At 46.7% G+C, this 15,830-nt stretch overlaps 1 protein-coding gene across 2 annotated transcripts in view; it reads left to right on the top strand.

Moving 5' to 3' along the window:
• The window catches only part of STT3B (STT3 oligosaccharyltransferase complex catalytic subunit B), a 195,018-nt gene that overhangs the window by 166,122 nt on the left and 13,066 nt on the right, over positions 1-15,830 (top strand). The window contains exons 13-16 of one of the 2 annotated variants that reach the window (XM_075315245.1): positions 1,781-1,954; positions 2,308-2,421; positions 4,019-4,231; positions 4,989-5,008. In XM_075315245.1, coding sequence (XP_075171360.1) covers positions 1,781-1,954; positions 2,308-2,421; positions 4,019-4,231; positions 4,989-5,006 — 519 coding nt within the window. In that variant the 3' untranslated portion in view covers positions 5,007-5,008. The remainder of the gene's footprint in view (positions 1-1,780; positions 1,955-2,307; positions 2,422-4,018; positions 4,232-4,988; positions 5,009-15,830) is intronic. The other variant, XM_075315244.1, reaches the window with a different exon arrangement.

Genomic DNA, 15,830 nt, shown 5'->3' with positions numbered 1-15,830 from the left:
ATGCTTCTCTCATTTATTGTCAAACATATGGGGACCCACTTTGCAGATGGCGTCCTCATGTACAAATGTTCACGGATAATGACACAAACATGTTCACGTTAAATCCCCATGATGTCTGCTATTGCTTTAGCTGAAATTCGTCGGTTCTCCAGTATGAGGTTGTGCACAGCATCGACAGTCTCCGGAACAACAACCACTCAGTCATCCAGGATGTTCCTCATCATTGGTGCTGAAGTGGCCTGTTGTAAATTTGGCAACCCAGTTCTTAACTGTGGAATATGAAGGGCATTTATCCCCCAAAGTCTGTGACATCTCACCATGAATACCCTTCGTGGACTTTCCTTGCACAAACAAGAATTTTATCCCTCCTCTGCTCTCAGTTGCTGGGAATATCGCATTAGACTCCACATTTTGTTTTCCCGCGTGTGTATAACACTGTTGTCATAAGCAACAAACATAACATTTTGAAAACCTATATCTGACACATAAGGCTTTCATGTTATGTAACATTCGTTACCATTGAAACAAAAAAGGATCACAAAGACTTATCAGCAGCCCCTCATACACCACTGATGTCACAGGATCGCCCAATCAAAATAGGCTGTCGCACATGTCTCTGCTTTCCTTCCCCCCTTCCTTTTCACAGTTATGTTTGCAAATGCACATTAGACCCTTCAGTACACGAGATAAGGTCTGGGGTCTGACCGTTATGGCCAATGTGAAAATTGCATGATTTGTATTTTAGATTGTATCTTTTTTTGTTTTCTCTATCACGAACAGGTCATTTTCTGACGATAGCTTTCCTTTAACACTACATCATAAACTGTCGGAGTGGATGTGCTCTTAATCTTATTATCCATTTCCCTTCCGTTGTTAGGCAGGGTTTTTGCAGCTAAAGTATCCGGTTATCAGGTTTATTTGCCTTGTATATCTGTCTCATAAATTGGGTCAGGCCAGCCGTGGTGATCTCTGGCCAGAATGCCGCACTGTCAGCTTTACAGCACGGATCAGATCTATGTAAGCCGCTGTCCTTAAGATTTAGAAACATCTGAGCTGTGATACCAAAATAAGTCACTTTTCAGCAAATCTGCACTATGAATATTGCTTAATAATGGGCACCATATCTTCACTTTTGTGTTTATATAAAGAAGCCTCCTTCCATTTCTGGAGATCATCTTCCTTTAATCTGACGCTGGCCAGAATTGTACATACAGCCAACATTGCTTTACTAATGAATTGGGAATTAATATGAATACAGCCTTAGTCTCCTGTATGAAATCTAAAGACTTTCTTCCTAGCCATGTCATGTGTGCTTCTTATAGAAGGGTGCCTATAATGCTGGAACTACTATATATTTTTGTAATATAGGTTACATACACTGATCCATGCTAGGCTACCCCCGCTAATGCACTATTAGGGTGGCTCATATTGCAGTGGTCCCTAAAATCACCAAGGAAAAAAGTGACAGCAAGTCTGTATAGAAAACTACTCCTTACTGGGCAATCTGGGTCTTTCTAAGATGGACATGTGCAGGGTCCGATGGGGGTCAGTAAGGGGCAAACTGAGCTCTTTCATCATTGTGATGACGATAGTACACCATTTACATAAATGCACTAAATGTATTAATAGATTTTATTACTCTTTAATCCACTCTCAGCTGTAGATGTAAAACTGCAAATGTCCTGGCTCTGAATATGACCCCTAGGCATAAATTCTTTTTTTCTTTTTTTTCTTTTCTACTTTGTCACAAATTTTGATTTGTCACTACATTTTCTTCTAGGTAGGGAAAGCTATGTCTTCAAACGAGTCGGCAGCTTATGAAATCATGCGCAGCCTGGATGTAGATTATGTACTGATCATCTTCGGAGGAGTGATTGGGTACTCTGGTGATGACATCAACAAGTTTCTCTGGATGGTTAGGATAGCGGAAGGAGAGCACCCGAAGGATATCCGGGTAAGAAAATGTGACTGTTGGGCTAGGAAAGCATTTACCTTCTATTCAGACAGTATACCAAAGTTCTTCCCTGTTTTTCTGTTTTCCATAAGTAACAATTTCTGCAATAAGTAGAAAGCTGGTGTAAAGATTGACTAAAGGGAGGACATCTATTAAAAACATGCCATATTATGACTAGTATCTCCAGTTTGACACACTCTAGTAACCTCTTGCATACAAATATTAGCTTTTTTTCCCTTAGTTTTGCAGGGGTAGAGGGGATGTCAATGGGAAATTGTTTACTTCAGTAAAGAAACTGTAACAAAATAAATTAAACCATTTACCATTATATTTTTTTCCTTTTTATTAAATAGGAAAGTGATTATTTTACACCTCAAGGTGAATTTCGAGTTGACAAGGCCGGCTCACCAACACTCCTCAACTGCCTCATGTACAAAATGTCATACTATCGGTTTGGTGAAATGCAGGTAAATATCCACCACTGCTTTATGCTTTACTGCACACTGTCCTCCTGAGCAGTCTTTATTTTGCATTGGAATAATTCTTTGGAGGAGGGAATATACCTTAATTTTTTGGATTATAAGACGCACTTTTCCTCCCAAACATTTAGGAGGACAATGAGGGGTGCGTCTTATCTGAATGTTACTTGCCAAGGATGGTGGAGAGGTGTCGCAGGAGCAATGCCGCGGGCGCTGTGCCGTGCAGGGGCTGCAGGCCAAGGGCGCTTGGCTGTGCTGGAGCTGCACTGTGCTGGGACTGTGGGCGCTGTCCTAAAAATATCAACGGTGCGGACTTCAAAAATAATGGCGTTTGTAGTTGGCGCGTGTGCAGATAAAGCTCTCAGCTCAAGATCTCATCTGCGCATGCACCACCTCCGGTCACGATTTTCCGAAAGTCTTCTACTGGGAAAGCAATGGGCCAGAGGTGGCACAGGTGAGATCTTGAGCTGAGAGCTCCATCTGCACATGCGCAGACTACGGGCACCATTATTTGAAGTCCGCACCGTTGACATTTTTCAGGGTGGTGCCCGCAGCCCCAGCACAGCGCAGCTCCTTCGGCTTGTAGCCACTGCACAGTGCCATTTGTCTGCAGCTCTAGTACATCACCTACAGCCCCTGCAGCATCGCCCTATTCCACCATCGCCCCTGCCTCCTGTGACCCCACTCCACTGCCACCCACTCCTGGTAAGACACCACCAGATTGTAAGACTGACCCCATTTTTTATTTATTTATTTATTTATTTATTTTATCTATTTATTTTTTACCCATTTTTTTCTTCTTCTCTCTAAATTTAGGGTGCATCTTATAATCCGGTGATAGATACATATATATTATGGCAGCATTAGTGTCCTGGGTAAAAATAAAACAAAGACAACAGCTGCAATGAGTTGATCTTCTCCCCTTGTTAATATGGGTTTCCGGCCACACTCCAAAGACATACAGATAGGGAATTTAGGTTGTGAGCAGCAATGGAGACAGTGATCATGCCTATAGAGCGCTGTGGAAATTAATGGCGCTATATAAGGGAATTAAAATAATGCTATAGAGTTATATATTATATATCATACACAGTTAGTCTATATGGTGAACAGGTCCCTAGCCATTGGTCCTGACTGTGGGGCATACCTCCTGAATGTATATGCCCCACAGTAGGCACAGTGTCTACTTAGTCTAGGGAATAATTTGGGAAGAGTATTTATTACTGTATTATGATCTTGGGATCCACATTTGCACATCTGGAGGGGACTGTAGACGAGCATTTACTAAGATGGAAAATAGGCTGTGCCTCACTTTTTTGTCAATTTGGTTGAGTCACTGCCTTGTTCACTACAGTTCTGGCAAATGAATTAAAACTTGGATGTAAATACATATGTCTTAAACTATACGTATACATAGTGCCTCACTGCTGGCCTTATGGATAAGCTTCTCCAGCAAATGGATACCTAGCTGACCTGACAGTCGTGATTGGCACAATAGCGCTGTGTATGGGCCATTATGCAGAGAACTGTGATTTCCGGTTTATTAATGTATGGCTTTTTATTTATTTTTTTCCTTTGCATTCAGTTGGACTTCAGAACCCCTCCGGGCTTTGACCGTACCCGTAATGCAGAAATTGGGAATAAAGATATAAAGTTCAAACATTTGGAAGAAGCTTTCACATCAGAACATTGGCTTGTCAGAATATACAAAGTCAAACATCTAGAAAACAGAGAGGCCCTCGACCATAAACCAAGGATTACCAACATTGTCCCTAAACAGAAGTATTTATCTAAGAAGGTGAGCGCCCATGTCTCCATCTTCACATCTAGGTTGTTGCACATCTAACCTTTTCCACTTTTCACAAGTCATTTTCGTGGCACTGCAGCCCATTTTTCCACTGTTACCCGAATTCCTGAAATGTGATCCGATATTGTATGTCTGGGAGTCATTTTCGGCTTTCTCCTCTTTGCAGCTGGCAGGACCATGTCACTTGTGAAGAAGGTGATAATGGTAAAAACTCTAAGGGAATCACTGTTAAAAACAATTCCTACATATATAGCAGATCCTGTTCCCATTTGTCCTGTGTGTGTTGTGTGGATAGAAATCACTTTCCTGTCCACATCCTAACTCCTAGTACTGGTGGTGTGTATGTGTATATTGATATGGGTAACACAGGGACGTGGGTTCATATTCTATGGATTGCAAGATAAACCAACCTCTGTGAAATTTGAAAAGTCAATATTCATATTGTCAGACCCAAATTACAGATCTCGATCACCCCTACCACATCTTGCTCACTATAAGAGGGCGCACCTGCACTGACACTAAGTGTGTGCGCTCATGTTCACCTCCTGCAATGTCACTGCGGATGTGCAAGGGCTGGGATTCAATTCGGGCAGCGCTTTCCCATAGTGAGCGCTGTGTGTTTAAGAGAGGTGCATGGTTTTTTGATAGAGGGGTTGGACCTGCACACTGAGCCCTTGGCCACACCAAGAGTGCACTGAACGCCTCATGTTGGATATGTAGTAAAACTGTTTATCTGTTCAATTTATAGGAGGGAAATCTGTACTGAAGGTAAGAGCTTACAGGGATGAGCACCCTGAAGGGCTGTAGTTTTAAAATTCACTTTAAGGGTGACACTCGCTTTAAACATTATTTTCGCATGCAATGTTTTTGCGGTATGGTTTTTTTGTTGTTTTTTTTTTGTTTGCTGCTTTTTACAAATTAAAAGCCGCTTTTTACAATAACCAAATCTGTGGGATTTCCAAAATCTCATGCACATGCTTGTTTGTTTGTTTTTTTGTCTTTCCCCCTAACTGAATTTGGGAAGTGCAGCGTATTTTAATTCTGCAGCATGTCAATCTTTCAGCATTTTTGCAGTGTTTTTCTCTGCCATAGAAAGTGATGAAAAATGTTGCAAAAAACGATTTCAAAACAATTTTTGGTGAATAAAACTAGTTTTATTAAATGTACTGTAGACAAAGAACATGTGTAATCCACACCCAAAAAAAGCTACAAAGAAAAGCCGTGAAAAATATAGGCCTTTTCAATGTCAATAGAGTAGCCTTTGACTGCAGCAAAAAGCACAGGCTACATTCCCAGAACCTTGAGCCATGATATATTGATAACTGAAATACACCACTTATAGTGGATTAGAAACATGCAGGGGAAGGATCCAGCTCAGACTCCAAGCATTTGAATAAAAAGCATTTCTTTATTTCAACTTTGTTAAAAAGAATATATCCAAAAAAGGATGACACCGGCTGATGACACCGGCTGATGACACCGGCTGATGACACCGGCTGATGACACCGGCTGATGACACCGGCTGATGACACCGGCTGATGACACCGGCTGATGACACCGATGAAAAAAAACTACGCGTTTCGGCGGTACGCCTTCATCAGGTCTACATGTTTATATACGACTGCTGTGAACCGTGCTGGGACTGAGGATACTTATATGGAGGGACTAATCAGGCTGACTTCCACTGTGGTGCGCGGTTCAAGTGTTCTGTGTCTACACTTATAGTGGATTGTGACCCTGTATATAGGGTAATATGAATAAATACATGAATAGGTAATCAAGGCTAGCTCTATCTGGAAGGGTGCACAGAAAAACAGTAATAAAAAAATCTAGAAAAATCTGGCACACAAATAATGAGAAAAAAATATTTTCATGCAGAATATGAATTTTGAAAACTGCTTTAATAAATTCATATTCTGCATGAAAATCTAAAAAACATTTCTCATTATTGGTGTGCCAGAATTTTTTCTATATTTTTGAGCTCAGTAAGTGACACATCACTGGAATGGGAGCAAAGCCTGGTGACGGATTCCCTTTAAGGGGCCTTTACACTGCACGATTATCGTGAATGCATGTTCTTCGCTCATTCAAAATGATCATGTAATAATCATGCAGGCTACTTGAGCTGACCAATGAGCAACACACTTTTTCGTTGGGTGAAATTATCTTTTTTAATTTGCTCAAAACCTCATAATTCTGAGGAGTAGATTGTCCTGTGGAGAACAATGGCAGCCTATGCGCAGTTAAATGGACTCAGTCAGTACAGGATGACTGTTCACACCAAGTACTGGTGCATGGTGCATCATGGCAGGGATAATAGTTTACATACTTTCCCACCTGCTTGTTTTCCATCTCCACCCTTCTCTGGCTCTAAGAAGCCAGAGCTGTTAATCAAATAGGGGAGGGTGGAGAGAGTGAGAACAAGCAGGTAGGAAGTTGTATGTAAATAAGCCCCGCCATGATGCACAAGCGCCTATATTTGGTGTGAACAGTCATCTTATGTTAGTCACTTGAAGTACCGTATTTTTCGCTTTATAAGACGCACTTTTGTTCCCCCAAATTTTGGGGGAAAGTAGGGGGTGCGTCTTATAATCCGAATATACGGGGGGGGGGGTGTACATATATATATACACACACACACACTACAGAGTCCAGGGGAGGTGGTGGCAGCTCTTGAGCGGTGCTGTGGGGCAGGTGACAGCTTCTCCTGCTCCCGCTCATATAATATGCACAGCCGCTGTCCATCAGCAGTGTGGTGCTGAAACTGCATCACGCTGAGGGGCTGGAGCAGCGGTGCATATTATATCTGCCTGCCCCCCTGTGATCGCACATGCCCCCTCCCCCTGTGTTAGCTATGGCCCCCGTGCTGCTACCCATAGTAAAATAAAAAACTCTTTACTCACCTCCTCCAGCGCTGATCTCCGGTCTCCTGCTGCTGTTGTCTGTGATAAGGCAAGCAGAGATGATTTCACTCTGCCGTGCCGATCACATGACCGGCCGAGAACCAGGAAATGCAGGAGGCCGGAGTTCAACCCCGAGGAGGGGGACACGATAGACCACAGTGCTGGAGAGGGTAAGGAAACAGTTTATTTTACTAAAAGCAGCAGCATGTGTGCAGCCACAGGGGGGGGGGCCGTGTGTGCAGCCACAGGGGGGGGCCGTGTGTGCAGCCACAGGGGGGGGCCGTGTGTGCAGCCACAGGGGGGGGCCGTGTGTGCAGCCACAGGGGGGGGCCGTGTGTGCAGCCACAGGGGGGGGGCCGTGTGTGCAGCCACAGGGGGGGGGGCCGTGTGTGCAGCCACAGGGGGGGGGGGCCGTGTGTGCAGTCACAGGGGGGGGGCCGTGTGTGCAGTCACAGGGGGGGGGCCGTTTGTGCAGCCACAGGGGGGGGCCGTGTGTGCAGCCACAGGGGGGGGGCCGTGTGTGCAGCCACAGGGGGGGCCGTGTGTGCAGCCACAGGGGGGGGGCCGTGTGTGCAGCCACAGGGGGGGGCCGTGTGTGCAGTCACAGGGGGGGGCCGTGTGTGCAGTCACAGGGGGGGGCCGTGTGTGCAGTCACAGGGGGGGGCCGTGTGTGCAGCCACAGGGGGGGGGCCGTGTGTGCAGTCACAGGGGGGGGCCGTGTGTGCAGTCACAGGGGGGGGCCGTGTGTGCAGTCACAGGGGGGGGCCGTGTGTGCAGCCACAGGGGGGGGGGCCGTGTGTGCAGCCACAGGGGGGGGGCCGTGTGTGCAGTCACAGGGGGGGCCGTGTGTGCAGTCACAGGGGGGGGGCCGTGTGTGCAGTCACAGGGGGGGGGGCCGTGTGTGCAGCCACAGGGGGGGGGGCCGTGTGTGCAGCCACAGGGGGGGGGCCGTGTGTGCAGCCACAGGGGGGGCCGTGTGTGCAGCCACAGGGGGGGGGCCGTGTGTGCAGCCACAGGGGGGGGCCGTGTGTGCAGCCACAGGGGGGGGGGCCGTGTGTGCAGCCACAGGGGGGGGGCCGTGTGTGCAGCCACAGGGGGGGCCGTGTGTGCCGCCACAGTGGGCCGTGTGCCAGCCATAGGGGACATGTGGCACCACTGGGGGACGTGTGCCAGCACAAGGGGGCTATATTCAATATAAGGTGGCCATATACAGATTAAGGGGGCTAATTTTAGGATGGGGGGCTATGAGGGACATATACCCTATATGATTTGTTAGACGGACACTGGCATTATAAGACGGACCCAATTTATTAAAAAATTCTCTATTCCTTCACCAAATTTGGGGGTGCGTCTTATAATCAGGTGCGTCTTATAAAGCGAAAAATACGGTATAACGATCAATTACTGATCATTCAGTGCTCAAGTGGGGGTGCTTTGTGCAAACATCTTGGTAAATGACCAGCAAATATGTTGCCGGCCAGCCGTTGCTTAATGCTGCACATCACTGTGTAAATACAGTGTTTCCCCGAAAATAAGACCTCCCTCGAGAATAAGACCTCCCAGGAGTTTTCAGGGAAGCTTTAATATAAGACATCCCCTGAAAATAAGACCTAGCCACGGTCAATAATGAAGTGTCATGCAGCGGTGAAAGTTAGACACTGCAGGATACTTCATTATAGGCAGCGGGCACCCCCAGAAGAGAGAAGAAAGAAGACCCCCGATCATACTTACCAGACGTCGACCGGGAGCAGGTGAGCGCATCAAGGTCCTGCAGCCACACACTCACGTCACACACACACGCACACACTCACCACATCCAGCAATATCGCTTACTTCTCGGCGGTGATACTGTGCACTGTGCATGCAGTGATCTTCCAGGACCTGCCAAGGATCACATGGCCGGAAGCCTGTGGCATCTCTGGATGTTGAGTGTGTGTCTATGCGATCAGATGTGTGCATGTATGCTGTCTGGTGTGTGTGTGTGTGTGTGTGTGTGTGTGTGTGTGTGTGTATGCGATCGGATCTGTGAGTGTCGGCAGAAGGCAGAGGAGCACGGCGTGCAGCACAGCTGCTGGGACCGGCCACCGGAGAGCACAGGGAGAAGTGGTGTGTGTGTGTGTGTGTGTGTGTGATATCTGATGTCAGCCAGACGCAGGGGAGCACAGCTGCAGGGTAATCATAGGGAGAACTAGTGTGTGTGTGTTCTGATGTCAGCCAGACGCAGGGGAGGCATGGAGCGTACCTGCTGGGAGATCACAGGAGGATCTGGGAGCCATACAGACGCCCGGGGCTGGTAAGTATGACGATCCTGGGATGGGGGGGGGGGACTTGCTTTTTGTGGGGGGTAAACTTACCCCCAACCATGTCTTCTCAAGAATAAGACACCCCCCGAAAATAAGATCTAGTGCTTTTTTCAGGGCAAGAAAAAAATATAACACTGTCTTATTTTCGGGGAAACAGGGTAGCTCTTTACTACAGAGCTTCATTCTGTTTTGCAAGCATGTTGTGTTGTATTCCATTTTCAAGAGCTCCTAAATTGATACATCCATTAAGGGTTTTACAACGCTCTTACAAAGTGACTTAAAGGGGTATTCCCATCTCCAAGATCCTATCCTAATATGTACTAGGTGCAATGATATTAAATTAGTATAGTAATAAATTAGTATAGTTCTTCTTATTCACTTTGTCGCTTACCTCATGTGCAGGGCATGGCAGGACCATAGGTATCCATGGTTATGACCACTAGTAACTGACTGAAGGTATGTGGGCCGTAACCATGGATACCTAAGCTCCTACAATGCCCTGCACATCAGGTAAGCGACAGTGAATCAGGAGAACTATACTACATTTCTAATTCGATGTATTTGCCAATATTATTTCTACTACACATTAGGATAGGATCTTCAAGATGGAAATAACCATTTAAGCCCGCCATATGTATTAGATCGCTGTCAGCCAACAAACCGCAGTGCTTTGGTTGTCTTTCCCATACACAGTAGTGCTAGCTTGGTGACGCATTCCCATATTTTCTCAGAAAGCCGTCGCCATACATCACTGCTAAATATATAGAGATGTGTATGTATCTATATTTATATATAAACACACATTAGATCATCTAGAGTTACAAAATGGCAGAATAATGAGAGAGAGAGATATGTTTTAAGTCATTTTTATTATTACTTTCTGCAAAGTCAACAGTTTACATACACTAAGAATACTATGCCTTTAAAACAATGAGACAGCCCATAGGATATGTCTTTGGAAGCTTATTGGCAACATCTGCATTAATTAGAGACACACCTGTGGATGTATTTTAATGCACACCTGAAACACACGCTTCTTTGTGTAGCATCATTGGAAAGTCAAAAGAAATCGGCCAAGATCTCAGGAAGAGAATTGTGGACTTGCACAAGTCTGGTTCATCCTTGTGTGCAATTTCCAGACACCTGAAGGTGTCTCATTCATCTGTACAAACAATCATACACAAGTACAAACAAGATGGGAATGTCCAACCATCATACTGCTCAGGAAGGAGACTGGTTCCTTTTACCAGAGATGAACGTGCTTTGGTGAGACATGTGCATATCAACCCAAAAACAATAGCTTATGAAGATGCTGGTGGAAGCTGGTAAGATTGTGTCACAGTACCCGGTTTACGGTGGATAGTATCAACAAGGGATGAAAGGCCACTCTGCCAAGAAGAAGTCATTACTCCAAAAGAAACACACGTAAGCTAGATTAATGTCCGCAAATGCACACAGGAACAAAGACCTTAATTGTAGGAGACATATCCTGTGGTCTCGCTAAACTAAAATTTAACTATTTAGCCATAATGACAATCGTTACATTTGGTGGAAAAAGGGAGAAACTTTGAAGCCGAAGAACACCATCCCAATTGTGAAACACAGGGGTGGCAGCATCATGTTGTGGGGTGAGCTTGCTGCAGGAGGGACTGGTTCACTTCATAAAATAGATAGCATCATGAGGAAAGAAGATTGTGGCAATACTGAGCAACATCTCAAGACAGACAGGAACTTAAAGCTAGGGTGGAAATGGGTCTTCCAAATGGACAATGACCCAATTCATACTGCCAAACTGGTTACAAAGTGGCTTAAGGATAACAAAAATTCAATTCTTTGGAGTGGCTATCACAAAGCTCTGATCTCAATCCTATTGAAAATTTATAGGAAAAGCTGAAAAGGCAGATGTGAGCAAGGTGACCTCCAAACATGGCTGTTACATGTAATCTAAAGGAACCTGTTGGGGAGAAAGCTCCCTGTTCTGCAGACCCACAGGTGCACGGACGCGGCTGGCTACCACAAGTTAAAAAGAAAAATTGAAAGGTCCAGCACAAACATTTTCCATAAAAAATTCTGTTTTTATTGAGAAATGACATACATGACAAAATCAAATTTGTCCCATGATGTGGGCATAAGGCCCGTTCCTAAGGATTAGTTACACCAGTTTTGTCAGGAGGAAGGGGCCCAAATTCCTACCAACTATTGTGAGAACCATGTGGAAGGATTTCCAAAATGTTTGACCCAAGTCATAGTGTAAGGGCAATGGTACCAAATACCAATGACATTTATGGAAACTTATAACTTTGCAGAAAGTAATAAAAATGCCTTAAATCATTCTCTCTCATTATTCTGGCATTTGGCAAATATAAATAATTTTGGTTCTTATTTGACCTAAAACAGGAAACGTTTATTCTGATTTCATGTCAGATAGTGAGAAAAACCTGCAGATATGTCTTTTTAAATAGTGTATGTGACTTCCACAGGGTATGTAACATGTGATGTAATATGGTTGAGGCTGGTGCAATACACACCAGTGTACCATATCACATGGACATGTGCAATCAAAATACAGGGTGGGCCAGAAGTATGGATACACCCTGATAAAATGGAAGTGGTTGCTGATATCATCTTACCATTTGTGACATATTAGTACATGGGAGGGGCAAAACATTTGAGGCCAGGTGACACCCATGGCGGCCATCTGCAAAGCCGCCATTTTGAATTCAACTTTACTTCTTTCTTTTTCTTTCTTTTTTTATCTGGGTGTATCCATACTTCTGGCCAACCCTGTACAATGTGTGAAGGGTTAATAGGTTGATTGTTGCCATATCACCAGAAGTTATTAGTTTGCAATACACATACATGTATTCAACATATATCTAAGCAAAATGTGTAAAGGGTTAATAATTTAGTGCCATGTCACCATGGGCTGTATTTGTTTGTAATACACATGCACGTGGTATTCAACATATATCCAAACAAAATGCATAAAATGTAATATAGTACTTAAAATGCCATATTACCGGAGGTATTGTTTTTTGCTTGGATATATACTGAATACAGCATGCATGTGTTTTATAAACATATACAACCCATGGTGTCACGGCACTAACTATTAACCCTTTTTACACGTTTCGTTTAGATATACTACTCACAAAGTTAGATTTCTTCGGCGCTCCATTGGGAGACCCAGACGATTGGGTGTATAGCTACTGCCTCCGGAGGCCACACAAAGTATTACACTAAAAAGTGTAAGGCCCCTCCCCTTCTGCATATACACCCCCCGTGGGATCACGGGCTCCTCAGTTTTATGCTTTGTGCGAAGGAGGTCAGACATCCACGCATAGCTCCACTGTTTAGTCAGCAGCAGCTGCTGACTATGTCGGATGGAAGAAAAGAGGGCCCATACTAGGACCCCCAGCATGCTCCCTTCTCACCCCACTTTTGTCGGCGGTGTTTAAGGTTGAGGTACCCATTGCGGGTACGGAGGCTGGAGCCCACATGCTGCTTTCCTTCCCCATCCCCCTGAGGGCTCTGGGTGAAGTGGGATCTTACCGGCCTCCAGGCTCTGAGGCCGGGCTCCATCCACAGACCCGGAGATCCTGCTGGAATGGAGCTGAGTATCGTCAGGGACAAGGCCCTGCAACGTTAAGGTACTCTGTGTCCCCGTACAGACCACGCACACACACACCAGCATGCTGGGTGTGTTAGTGCGCCGGGGACAACAGCGCTGCGCGCTGGGTCTATACTCACTGCAGCTTAGCTGAGTGAGTTAATGTGTGGGAAACTGCCGCGCCGGCCGCTGCTAGAAGCTGCGGCGCGGATGAGACTTGTGGTGCGCCGGGGACTTCCGCGCTGACCGTGCTTTTACGACGGCAGCGCTTATAAATCGAGTCCCCGGCTTTTGCGGCCTAGTTTCGTTTCCTTCCCGCCCCCGGGCCTGCCAGTCAGGGAAGGGGCGGGACGCTGTACAGTGGTCAGCACCGAGGGCTGGAGTCTTATTTACATACTCCAGCCCCCTCACTGGGCACAGTGGGACGCCAGTTTCCCGCTCGTTGTCTGGGGCACGCCCACGGCCCGCCCCTCTTCACAGGACGCCGGCAGCCATTCCTGCATGCAGTCTAAGCTGGAGAACGGACACAGGCTCTGGGAGACCCGGTCAAGGGATTCTGGCGACCACACACCCGCTTAAGCGGGCGGTAAGCAGCACCTTGGTGCTGACCCCACTAGTGCCCCAGTGTTTTGTGTACTTTATGCTTGTACCTATATTTGCACTGTACGGTCGCTTCTTGGCTAGATACCCCTGGATTGCTCTGAGGAGACAACAGCATGTCGTCCGCAGAAAAGCAAGGGTGCCAAGGCACAGGCTTTCTATGCTGTCTGTACCGCATGTGAGGCTGTTTTACCGACAGGTTCCACTAACCCCCATTGGGTAGAGTCTCTGCTAGTGGTGGCTCAGAGAGAGCCACCTGTGAAAGAGTTTGCAGTTTTTTGCGGATAAAATGTCTGGGACTATGACCAAGATTCTAGAAACTTGCAGTCCAGGCCGGTGACTCAGACAATGGGCACTGTTGAACAATGCCCCCCGGTCTCCCTCAGTTGGAACTAATACGTGCTCCAAGGGGGTCCCATACATCCCAGGCTGAAGGCTCTGCACGGACGACAGTCCCAGTCAGCCTAAGCGAGCTCGCTGGGAGAGACCCTCGACTTCACACACTAGTCAGGGTCTCAGCGAGAGGATTCTCTGTATGATGAGGCAGAGGTAGCTGATCAGGATTCTGATCCTGAGACCGCTTTCAATCTGGATGCTCCTAATAGTGACGCCATGGTGAACGATCTCATAGCGTCCATCAATAGACTGGTGGATATTTCTCCCTCAGCCCCTCCAGTGGAGGAGTCAGCTTCGCAGCAGGAGAAATTCCATTTCAGGTATCCCAAGCGTAAATTCAGTACTTTTTTGGGCCACTCTGACTTCAGAGAAGCAGTCCAGAAACACCACGCTTATCCAGACAAGCGTTTCTCCACACGTCTTAAGGTTACACGTTATCCCTTTCCCCCTGACGTGGTCAAGCGCTGGACCCAGTGTCCAAAGGTGGATCCACCAATCTCCAGGCTTGCGGCTAGATCCGTAGTTGCAGTGGAAGATGGGACTTCACTTAAAGATGCCATTGTCAGACAGATGGACCTCTGGTTGAAATCTGTCTATGAAGCTATCGGCGTGTCGTTTGCTCCGGCATTCGCAGCCGTATGGGCGCTCCAAGCTATTTCAGCTGGTCTTGCGCAGGTGGACACTGGCACACGTATATCTGTGCCGCAGATGGCGTCCTTAACCTCGCATATGTTTGCATTGCGACTTACGCTATTAATGCTGTCCTGGACTCTACGAGCCGTACGTCAGTGGCGTCCGCCAACTCCGTGGTTTTTACGCAGAGCCTTGTGGTTAAGGGAATGGAAGGCAGATTCTGCTTCCAAAAAGTGTTTAACCAGTTTGCCATTATCTGGTGTCAGACTGTTTGGTGAGCGATTGGATGAAATCATTAAACAGTCCAAGGGTAAGGATTCTTCCTTACACCAGCCCAGATCAAACAAAACCCAACAGAGGAAAGGACAGTCGAGGTTTCGATCCTTTCCAGGCTCGGGCAGGTCCCAGTTTTCCTCGTCCATAAGGACTCAAAAGGCTCAGAGGGGCTCAGATTCCTGGCGGGCTCAATCACGCCCAAAGAAGGCAGCCGGAGGAACCGCTACCAAGGCGGTTTCCTCATGACTTTCAGCCCTCTCTCCCCGCATCCGCGGTCGGTGGCAGACTCTCCCGCTTTGGCGACATTTAGCTGCCACAGGTCAAAAACCGGTGGGTGAGAGACATTTTGTCTCACGTGTACAGGATAGAGTTCTGTTCTCGTCCTCCGGCTCGATTCTTCAGAACTTCCCCACCTCCCGACCGAGCCGATGCTCTTCTGCAGGCAGAAGGAGTGGTAATCCCTGTTCCTCTGCAGGAACAAGGTCACGGTTTTTATTCCAATCTGGTTGTGGTGCCAAAAAAGGACGGCTCTTTCCGTTCCGTTCTGGACCTATAACTGCTCAACACATGAAAACCAGGCGGTTCCGGATGGAATCCCTCCGCTCCGTCATTGCCTCAATGTCTCAAGGAGATTTCCTAGCATCAAGAGACATCAGGATGCTTATCTCCACGTGCCGATTGCTCCAGAGCACCAGTGTTTGCTACGATTCGTTATAGAAGACGAGCATCTTCAGTTCGTAGCCCTGCCCTTCGGTCTGGCGACAGCCCCACAGGTTTTCACCAAGGTCATGGCAGCAGTGGTAGCAGTCCTGCACTCTCAGGGTCACTCTGTGATCCCTTACTTGGACGATCTACTTGTCAAGGCACCC

This window comes from Anomaloglossus baeobatrachus, chromosome 6 (genome assembly GCF_048569485.1).
Source record: "Anomaloglossus baeobatrachus isolate aAnoBae1 chromosome 6, aAnoBae1.hap1, whole genome shotgun sequence".
In the NCBI taxonomy this organism is placed as follows: Eukaryota; Metazoa; Chordata; class Amphibia; order Anura; family Aromobatidae; genus Anomaloglossus; species Anomaloglossus baeobatrachus.
The sequence above is the reverse complement of the archived record's forward strand: the minus strand, read 5'-3'. Positions and strand labels throughout refer to the sequence as shown.